The sequence below is a fragment of the Stomoxys calcitrans genome, chromosome 5 (assembly GCF_963082655.1).
Source record: "Stomoxys calcitrans chromosome 5, idStoCalc2.1, whole genome shotgun sequence".
Classification (NCBI taxonomy): Eukaryota; Metazoa; Arthropoda; class Insecta; order Diptera; family Muscidae; genus Stomoxys; species Stomoxys calcitrans.
In genome coordinates, this window is record NC_081556.1 from 81,362,027 (window position 1) to 81,372,992 (window position 10,966).

Here is a 10,966-nt window from a genome sequence, read left to right on the forward strand (position 1 = left end):
GGCTCAATAATGTTTCGGCAAATTCAGCCGCCTCAACTCCTACAGAGCAAGGTTTGATGCCGACGTGCAAGATGTATGTCCCGATTGTAAACAGGGACCGCACGATACACGTCACCTGTTTAACTGCCCAGCCAGAATCACTCGACTTGGGTCTGTGGACCCACCCCATCTTAGTCGCAGAGTTTCTGGGTCTTGACACTTAACAGAATCAAGCAGACGAAAGATAGAACACAACAAACTGCGACAACAACAACAACATGAACTCAAAAATTTATGTTCTTATCAAGTAACAACCCCGACCAATTAAACTCATCAACAGAGCTAACCGCATTGTTTTCCAAAAAAAACATTAAGTACAAACACATGATTTCCAAACAACAAGGCTTTAGTATTAAGCGGGTTAATCTAGTCCATCGACTACCTTGGCCCAAACAACGATCAATCCCCATCTCCAATGTATCAGCACAATCACGTTGGCCATTAAAAAGAAGCAGAACATCATCTGCCTGTGGGAAGCCTGGTGCCGCCAGGCTTCTCACTATGACTACACTCGATACCGCCGATTGCAGCTATTATGGAGCATTCCACTATCCCCACTCTGAGGACCCCTCCGTTGGTACTCACCTAAGCTTCTCGTGATGATGACGAACACCAAAAATATGGATTTCAGAGTTCCATCCCGGTAAGACTGTAATTTTTGTGCTGCCCCATACTCCACGATCCGGTACGCGATTCCTGTACATATCACCGAAAAGCTCGCTCATAGAGGGATTTGGCCTCTTGTGGCGTCCTTCCATGATCTCACCCATTGAAGTTCGGTAACTTCTCCCCAAAGAGGTATTACCCTGCGGCACGCTGTTCAAACTCGGCTATAAAACTGAGGCCCTTTATCATTGAACTTAAACTTGAATCGGACAGCACTCAGTGATATGAGATAAGTTTGCCCCTCTACTGCCCCATAACTGACTTGTGACGATTAACTTTTTCCCAAGATTATTTGAGGATAGGAGTTGAGGTGGCCACCGTGCTGCAGAGGTTAACATGTGCGTCTAAGACGCCAAACGCCTGGGTTCAATTCCAGGCGTGAACAGCAACAATATTTTCAGCGGTGGTTTTAAAACTTCTCTATCAAGTGATGTCGCTATCCGGCTCGCCGTTCGGACTCGGCATAAAAAAGAAGGCCCTTATCATTGAGATTAAACTTTAATCGGACTGTACTCATTAATATGAGAGAAGAATCCCCTGTTCCTTAATGGAATGTTCATGGGAAATTTATTTAGGATTCGAGTTTGAAGTTTACTAAAACAGCTCTGTCTTTAAGCATTTTGTACCCATTTGGGTTTAATGCGCTTAGGCCTTTCCTACCAACTATTAATATCATAGATTATAATTGGACGCATGATAGCAGTTTATAGTACAGCCTAAGCCCCTAACTTTTCTTGCGGAGCCTTTTCACGAGTATATGACATTAGACCCCTCTTCGCCATTTCCTCAGACCTGCTTTTCCAGTTTTGCCTCTTCACCCCATTCACATCAGTAGAACAAAATAAAAGATGGAAGGAAAACCAGCGCACAAAAAGAAAACGAAGAATAACGAAAGAGTGTCCTCGAACGAAGTGTTTGCCCATAATCCTATATTTTCTACACGCAATTACGGGGCACCACAGACCACTTTCTCCTTTGTTCAGCCTGTCGTCAGAAATCTGATGTTGTCATATCGGTCTGGACTCTTACTAGCAATTCGAGATCAGAGGTACTTCAACTCCAAGATAGGCGACGCCCTATCCAGTGTAAAACTCGGCCACGGGGCTTGTGCTTACCTGAAACACCTCATTTTCTATTCCTGGCTAGGCCGTCGGCAGCGTTGTTCCCCGCCACTCACTGATGGCTCAGAATTGAGCAGAATCTGATAGCCACATGATCCGAAGAAACTCCATGCACAGTCTCGACCTCACATGGCCCGATTTCAGAGCGGCCTGACTGTCCATGTGTATTGTAATAGTTTGATGCATGACAACGTTTCCAGAGACTTCAGTGCCATGAAGATCTTCGCCTCAATGACGGTACATCTGCCTCAAAACCTTTACGATTAGCCAATTCCAAGAAAATCCATGAAGACTTCAGGCCCGTTGCCGGATCCAATGTAGACATATCCAGCCCGTAAACAAGAAAGGACTGCCTAGTACATAATACATCTTGCCGCATTTAGCATGCCACCACCGGTTTCCGAAGAATGGGTATAGATCGAGTAACGCCAGATTCACACCCAATCGCAATAATTTGAAGGTTCATATCTTTAATTTTTCTATGAACCTCCCGTTACTGTGTTTACACTTTCGATTCGAAACCTGGGTGACACTGCCCCATAAAATACCTCAAACAGACCAAAGAATACAAGTAGTGTGTAAATGATTTCCAACCCTGCCAATGTTAGGGGCATATAAAACTGAATTACACTTAAATAAAATATATAAAAATAAAAAAAATGTTTAATAAAGACTTTTCGGATAGGTACATTTCGCATACCGTTTTCTTATTAGAAGGTATGTACATTTTATTTCTCGATATTTACTTAAAGCTGATAAAAAAAAAATAAAATCTATTTGTTATCTATAACAAAATAATAAAATTTAACTTGTTGTTGAATATAAGAATTATTTTAATTCTTCTTTAGTTTGCCCATTTGCTTAGACTTTTGTTTAAGTTTATTTTGTTTAATAGGTTTGCCTTCCAGCAAAGAGGAAGAGTCGTGGTCGATATCTTTTGAGGTCGAATTTTTATTTTGTGAAGCTAAAAAGTGACCATTTGTTGTTTGGTCTTTTTTTAATTTCTTTTTATTCTGTGGTTTCTGTTCTGATGGTTTGCCGCTTTGTTGATTTTTTTCCTTAGGTGTTTCGACAGGTTGTTTTTTTCCAGACTTTTGTTGTTTATTCTTCTCTGCCAATACTTTCTTCTCATTTGGCAGCTTTTGTTTTTCCTGGTGTTGCTGCTTATTCTCCGTCTGATTTTTATTCTTTAATTGTTTTTCTGACGGCTTTTGTTTATCGCCAACAAGAACCTTTTCTACTGATTTTAATTTCCCTTTTTCCGTTGAAATTGCCTCTGTACTGTTGTCTTTGCCTTTACCGTCTTTCTTTTGTTGCTCCTGTACTGGCGATTCGTTCTTCTTTTTCGGCACTTTAACAGGCGGTTCAAATACCTTGGCTATGTATTTAGTTTTGCTTTGCTCCAATTTCTGTTTCTTTGCGGCTAAATCGTAGTCACTTAGTACAGGTTTGCCCGCCCGTTTGCCGGATTTTTTGTTCTTGCCATCCTCATTTTCCTGATCGTCAGCATTTAGAAGTGTGACATTATCCTCGTTTGCCGTAGCAATGCCATCGTCTAGTTGTTTCTCATCTTCTTCTTGTTGCTCCTTGCTTACTGGTATTGTGTTGGAGAACTTCTTAAGCTTGGCAACAAAGAAACCATCCATATTGTGAGTATGTGGATAGTAACGCCTAGTCAAATTTAAAGATGGATGGAAACGATATTGGCGATATTTGGTGAAGCCTTCGACGCCAAAATCGAGGCCAGTGGGTACCAATTTCACATTACGTTTCTTTAGCACGTAATCAATTACCCACTCATTCTCCTCGGGCAACACGGAACATGTTGAATAAACTATATAACCGCCCGATGATGATTTTGCGTCTGTGCAATCAATGGCGGTGAGCAAAAGTTTTCGCTGCAAATTATAGCATCTCTGTACATCTACGGCACACTTGGTAGTTTTGACACTCGGATCTTTTGACACAACACCTGTACCAGTACAGGGAGCATCCAAAAGTATTCTATCGAACCCTGTCATTATTTGTCTAAATTTGGCACCGTCTTCGCAAGAGACTATGGAATTTACAACGCCCAGTCGATGGAAATTTGCCACAACGGCTTTAATGCGATCTTTGTTGGCGTCGTTGGCAAATAATACACCCGTATTTTTCATAACCGCTGCTATATGGGAGCCCTTACCGCCGGGCGCTGAACACATGTCAAGAATTCTTTCATTTTCTTGTGGGGCCAATGCCATTACTGGCAGCATGGACGAGGCTCCTTGAATCATATAATGACCAGCCAGATATTCGGGTGTAGCGCCCAATGGAACCTGTGAGCTATAAATGACCAAACCTACTTTTGTCCACTTCCCTAGGGGATCCAAGTTGACACCTCGATTAATAAGGGCAGCTGCCAAATCCCTTCTCCTCGTTTTTAGGGTGTTTGTCCTAATAGTAAGGGGTCGAGCAACTTCGGAGGCCTCAAGATATTCCATAAGCTCAGACAAAGGAAACATGTCCATTAATTTTCCCATTAAGAAGTCATTGTAGCTATAGTACATGCATAAATCTTTGCGCAGCAAGTCCATGTAATCGCTTCTAGGTCTATCTGGATGGCGGTATTTATTAAAGTCCGATAAAACTAGAGTCACGTCCTTAATACGTTGTTGCACTTCCTGCAATGTTATCTCCTTTTCTTCATCTTCTTCTGGGAATTGAAAAATTTCCTGTTGGTCAACGGACATTTGCATTTCTTCGGCAGCCAACTTGGCTTCCTTAGCTTCACGTTTCTTTAATTTTTTATTGGCTTTTTCGATTGGTAGCAAATCTTCATCATCATCATCCATTTCGTTGTCGTCACTGTCGTCCTCCTCTTCATTATTTTCATTGTCGGAAACATCAAAGTCATCATCCGAATTTTCTTCTTCATCATCGTCAGATAAATCATCCAATTTTCCTAATTTAACGTGTTGCTCGTCCTCAGATTCATCTCCTTCTATGCCTTCATCATCACTTTCTTCTACTTTTTCATCATCATCCTCACTTTCTTCAACTTCATCATCATTATCCCCACTTTCTTCTTCATCATCATCACTGTCCTCAGGATCATCATCGTCCTCATCTTCCTCTTCTTCAACAATTTTTTGTTTTTTATTCCCCTTTGCTTGCTTGGGTTTTAACCATTCCTGATTTTCATCCGTAAAACCTTTAGCACCTTTGCCATTTTTCTTCGAGCCCTTGGGATGGACTGTTTGCTCTTCTTCAGATTCATCGGTCTCTTCCGCATTGTCATTACCATTCAATATTTGCTGCTCCTGCTCCTCTTCTTCACTGTCGCTGTTGTATTCCTTTTGCTTACGGCTTTGGAGTTTCTTTTCCTTTGACAGCTTCTGTTTTTCCTTTATCAGTTTTTTGGTTTTTTCTCTCTTGGCCAATCGCTGTTTCTGACGATGGGACAACGTTTTTTGCTCTTCCTCCATTGGAGCTTTGGGGGAAAACACACAGTTTTACTTAGAAATGTGAGATGAACACAGGCTTAAATCACTTACCAAATGACTTTTTGGGAAAAGTTGGCGCTCCTTGTTTGCGCGCCTTACGTCCGGGCCCCTTTTTAACCTTCTCACTGTATTCAGCTTTGCGACCCATTTCGGTTCAAATGTATTTTAAAAAATTGCTTTAAATAAATTCTAAATTAAATTAAAATTCTAAAAATTAGCGTTCATCAATGAAAGAAATGCACGTGGAGCAAAGAGAAACTCAAAATAGCAACACCACATCAAATGTCAAAAGAAAATGAGATAAGTCGTCTTTGACATAAGTATCTAAATTCACGCATGCCGTTTAGCGTATGGCGAAAAATGAAGTATTTTCTCGACACACTAGATGTAAGATCAATCATTTACACTAGTTCCCATAGTTATTCTCACCTAGAAAAAAAAAATTTTGAAAAAGTGGTTGACAATAATATACAAATATTTGTGAAACAGATAATTACAACCGATTAATCGTGATTTGCGCATTCACTACCAAAATAAAACAAGGCAAATAATTGCAAAAATGCAATTTTGCCCATTCCATTAAGGAACAGAGGAAAACTTCCCACATATTACTGAGTGCTGTCCGATTCAGGTTTAAGCTCAATGATAAAGGGCCTCCTTTTTATAGGCGAGTCCGAACGGCGTGTCGCAGAGCGACACCCCTTTGAGAGAAAGTTTTTACATGGCAAAGTACCTCACAAATGTCGCCAGGGGATAATTACAGCTGAAATGTTTTTCTCTGATGTTCTCGCCAGGATTCGAACCCAGGTGTTCAGCGTCAAAAGCGGACCTGCTAACCTCTGAGCTACGGTGGCCTCCGGTGGCAAATAATTGCACTGTTTTATTTTCATACTATCGAGTGCAAGTCAGATGTACTATATGAAATTTCAGTTCAATGTTGTTGTAGCCACATACTTACATGTGGTGGAAGGAATCCCTGGCAAGCCCTTTCCAAAGGCCCATGGCAATAACAACCTTTATATTATGCTGTACTATACAAGAGAAATCATGATTTTTCAGTTATCATCATCTATTTAAACATAGTATAGATAGCTGTCCAGCACATCTTTGGACTGAAATTCTATCCAGTACATCTGACTTGCACTCACGGATGCCAACTTAGCGCTTTTCGCACAACATTTATTGATTATTAGATCACGCAAAACACGAAAAAATTACACCTAGTGCCAAACGAAAAAAAGGACGAAGTGAACTCCTTTCGCATTTTTAGTTAGTGCATTTTAGAAATTTTAATTTAACTCTGTGTGTTTTGTAATGGTGCACCTTATAGGAGTTTATTCATTCAACAACAGAACATAATTCTTATAAGGCTAAATGCTCCATAAATGTCGCTAGCATTGGTGAGGGGTAAATCACTGCAGACAATTTTTTGTGTGTTCATTCCCGGATTGATCCCACGAGTTCTGATGGATCTACTAACAGCTGATACTTTACGTTTATTTGTGCGTTGTGACTTTCTTGATTTTTGGATTCCTTCAAAAGCAAATATTTTCTTCCAATATTTTTTGGCTAAAGCCTAGTACTGGCTTCATTCGTAGCGAAATTGCATATTAATATATTTCGAAATCCGAGAGACTCTTTTCCTTGCCAGAACACAAACAAAAGTCAAACAACAACACACAACAAAGACAACAGAGTTTTTTGGTGCGAAAAGCACTAAATTTGTGAGCATTTAATTACATTGGCAATTAATTGAAGCGAAATTTGTATTGGCGCAGTGGCATGTCGGCTCTACTTTGCTTATAGAACTCAGTACCACTTCTACGGAATGTGTTCGCATTTTCTACGTTACCATTTTTTACAATACTTTTTTACATCTGTTCGGACGAGAAATCGAAATGAGTACTAGGCTTAACACCATGGCGAAACAATTAAAGGTGGTCTCATTTGTACAACAACCACAAATCATATGGTGCAATCCGCCATCTTGCCATCAAGCTGATTGTTATTTGCCAACACATCCAAACAATTTTGTGTGCGTGTGTGTATACGTGTGCGTGCAAGAGCGGAGAATATGCGAGAAAGAAGATAACAACAAAGAGAATGCAAACAAAAATCTGACAGCTTAATACTGTCAAACCACCTTTTTGAATCCGCCTTGGCTTAACACTATATATCAATTTAAATAAATTTTCTAGAAATTGAACTTAATGTTGTTTTATTCTTTTTCTACAAATTTAACTCTTTTTTACACTTTTCGCTGGTATCTTATTGACCTCTCTGACCGAACTGGAAGGAACTAAAAAAAAGATTACAAAATAGATTACAGCAGTTTCGAAATAACCCACATTATCAAAAGCTTTTCAAAAATTTCTTCTCATATAATTCTTGAGTCGCCACATGTAAACCGGTACAAATGTATCAGCGATTTTTTTTGACAGTCCTTGTGGCTTGTGTCAAACTTTATGAAGATGCCTTGTAGAACAAGAATCAAAACAAGAGAGTTTGTCAGTTGTCAGTTTTTCTATTGATTTTTGAATGATTTCGTGGTATTATGGATTGATAATCCAATAACTAGCCCCTGTCTAGTCCGTTGGCATTTAGAAGTCAGTTCAATATGGAGCTGATATCATTCGATTTAAGTTTGGAGGCTTTAATTGGATCACTGTTCGCTTTGGGAGCACTTTTTGCATTTTGCCGTAGCTTGTTGTTAGAAGATGTAATATGCATTCCTGGCAAAAGTAAACATGGTTGGAAGTCGATTAAGATCCTAGATAGAGTAGGTATCCCGAATAATTCAATGACGTTAGAGGAAAGCAAAAAATTGCAAAACTGGTGTATGCCAGGATCTGAATGGTTACTGCCCTCGCTTACCACTTAGTATGTACATATGTATGTATGTTCTCAAGGCATATCAAAACAACCCCATCCATAGTTTCTAACTGGTTGCATGTGAACCTATTTAGAACAATGGAAGACGAGGGAGTTAGATTAAAAATTATTTCTTATAACTCCTTATGAAATGAACGACGTTTACAATTATGGTTCGTACCTCTTTCAGGCATCTTACTGCAACGTTTGTGAAATATTATTGACTCCTTCTGCTGGAGTCTTCTGTGATTGCTGTGGCATTTGCTCGCATGCCTCACGTCCATGTACACGTAAAGCTGATAAGCTCTTTAAGTGCAAGGAGAAATGGATACATAATGAGAGTGCCATGCGCCATCTGTGGGTAAAAGGCAATCTGCCTTTAAGTGCTGTATGCGATGAATGTGGTGAGGATGTGGAAGATGTAGGATTAAGCGGTTGGCGTTGCGCCTGGTGCCAACGATGTTATCACACTAACTGTTATAAAAAGATTGATGTTCGTGGCGAATGTGATCTAGGGGAATTTAGTGACATGATTTTTCCACCATATACAATTGTGGCCGCCAGGACACGCGAATCAATGCGCCTCCATTTAGCAGGAATTAAACCACCTTGTATTGAAAATTGGGAACCTTTAATTGTGATTGCCAACACCAAATCTGGAAGCAGCACAGGAGCAGATGTTGTGTCGCTATTAAGAGGTTATTTGCATCCATTGCAAGTTATGGAGCTGGGATCCCGCGGGCCTCAAGATGCTATGCAGTGGGCTGCAAAAGCAAGTCCAAGACCTTGCCGCATTCTGGTTGCAGGGGGAGATGGTACAATTGGTTGGGTGCTAAATACCATGTACACGCTGAACATAAAGGTAAGCTTCAACGAAAAACGGAATTTGCGCAATAACCTAGAATCATTTATTTTCCTTTCCAACTTAGCCTATGCCTTCCATAGCCATAATGCCGTTGGGTACTGGCAATGATTTGTCACGAGTTTTGGGGTGGGGAGCAGAACCGCCATCGACTCTTGATCCTCTAGAAATATTAAGAAATGTAAGTATCTCAATTAGACGGCATTATTTTGATCAAAATATTTTAATGGGCCTCATTTTTCAGATTAAGAAAGCCCGATCTATAAATCTGGATCGTTTTTCGTTGCAAATTGAAAAAGTTCACTACCGTCTACCCATACAAAGGCATCCCATGAAAACTATAAATGTTTACAACTACTTTAGCATGGGAGTTGATGCTTTGGTTACTTATAATTTCCACAAAACTCGTGAATCTAGATTTTATGTTCTAAGTAGTCGAATTTTTAATAAGGTAAGTAGATTGAAATGAAATGCTATTGCTCTGGGAGGACAATTGATCAAATTGTGAGAACATTTTTATAAATAAACATTCTCTGTAATATGTTGAGTCAAAAGAAGTTTACATTCGCCATGTATCTGAGAAACTTAACTTCTTTTGAGCAGATATTTGACGTATTAGCTTGATTAACAATATGTAAATAATTCCCTTTCTGCAGTTAATTTACTTTGGTTTTGGCACCCAACAAATAGTTCAACGTGATTGCGAGGGTTTGGAAAAGAAAATCGAATTATATTTGGATAATCGTTTGGTTCGACTACCAGAGCTACAATCTATTGTTTTTCTCAACATTGATTCCTGGGGAGCCGGCTGTAAATTGTGTGGTGGGTACATTGATGGATGGGTTTATCATTGAGAACAAGATAAGTCACTGTGCTTGTTTTACATTTCTTTAGAGTTAAGCAACAATGATGATGAATCTCCAAAATTGGTTAATTCGATCTCAGATGGTGCAATGGAAATCTTTGGAATTGTCTCTTCATTTCACATAGCCCAGTTGCAGTGCGGCATTAGCAAACCCATAAGAATAGGTCAAGCAAAAAACATAAGGGTAAGTTTCTCAATATATTTTATAAAAAATGAAGTACATTATTTTCCATTTCCAGCTTGTTATTAAAACCACTTGTCCAATGCAAGCTGATGGCGAGCCTTGGATGCAAGCGCCAGCTGAGCTACATATTTCATCGCGAGGACAAGTTCGTATGCTGAAAATGGAATCTTGAAACGATGGTGTTGTTTACAAGCATTTGATACATCCACCCATATAAAAAAATAGATCAAATCGCCTTTACTTTCGATTGTGGTCTCTTTTTTTGATACTATTAGTCATTTCTGCGTTGTCACTCTACTCATTTTATATATTATCGTAATTTTTTCTTTAAAAACGTGGTACAGGTTGTGTGTACTTAAATATTTTTATTTATATTATTTCCAGAAATTGTTAGCATTTATTTGTTTTCTATGTGTCTACTCAAAAAAGACTACTGTTATATAATTTATTGAATCTCTTTTATACATTTACAGACAGACCACTCACTTCATAGTATTAATATAAGATTAAAATACTCATTGAATTAACCTTTAAAAAAGGGACGATCCGAAAGTGTTAAAACAAGACTTGAAAGAATTTCATAGTTATTTTGAATCTCTTTGGCTCATCCCATCGATAGTAATCTCAAATGCATGCATCACAAGTCATTTATTTACTCTATCATTAGTTGAAAATATTTAAATGCGAACTTTTTGAATTTGTAGTTAGGAACGATTATTGATGTATAAACAAATATTAAATGTAAAAAAAACATATCTGTGTGTATGCAAGACAAGTATTTTTGTGTTTTCTTTTAGGTAGAGATAAGGCTCAATGTACAATTTGTTATTCGCATTAAAATAAATTACGTATGGCTAGCCGCAAGTTAAACTACAA

General features: G+C 38.9%; 2 protein-coding genes across 3 annotated transcripts; one reads left to right on the forward strand and one right to left on the reverse strand.

Moving 5' to 3' along the window:
• Positions 1 to 2,508: 2,508 nt before the first annotated feature.
• Positions 2,509 to 5,571, reverse strand: LOC106083752 (uncharacterized). Its single transcript, XM_013246981.2, has 2 exons — positions 5,360 to 5,571; positions 2,509 to 5,295 (listed from the first exon to the last, which is right to left on the reverse strand). The coding sequence occupies exons 1-2, from the start codon at positions 5,454 to 5,456 to the stop codon at positions 2,660 to 2,662; spliced, it is 2,733 nt and encodes a 910-aa protein (XP_013102435.1). The 5' UTR covers positions 5,457 to 5,571; the 3' UTR covers positions 2,509 to 2,659.
• Positions 5,572 to 7,798: 2,227 nt separating this feature from the next.
• On the forward strand, positions 7,799 to 10,966 carry LOC106083749 (diacylglycerol kinase epsilon). 2 transcript variants are annotated; one of them, XM_013246978.2, is made up of 7 exons: positions 7,799 to 8,087; positions 8,370 to 9,041; positions 9,109 to 9,222; positions 9,286 to 9,492; positions 9,698 to 9,863; positions 9,936 to 10,090; positions 10,146 to 10,966. In XM_013246978.2, exons 1-7 carry the CDS (start codon positions 7,926 to 7,928, stop codon positions 10,260 to 10,262), a joined length of 1,593 nt encoding a protein of 530 aa, XP_013102432.1. In that variant the 5' UTR covers positions 7,799 to 7,925; the 3' UTR covers positions 10,263 to 10,966. The 2 variants fall into 2 exon arrangements, with proteins under 2 accessions (XP_013102432.1, XP_059225262.1); XM_059369279.1 differs by lacking the exon at positions 7,799 to 8,087 and adding an exon at positions 8,112 to 8,200.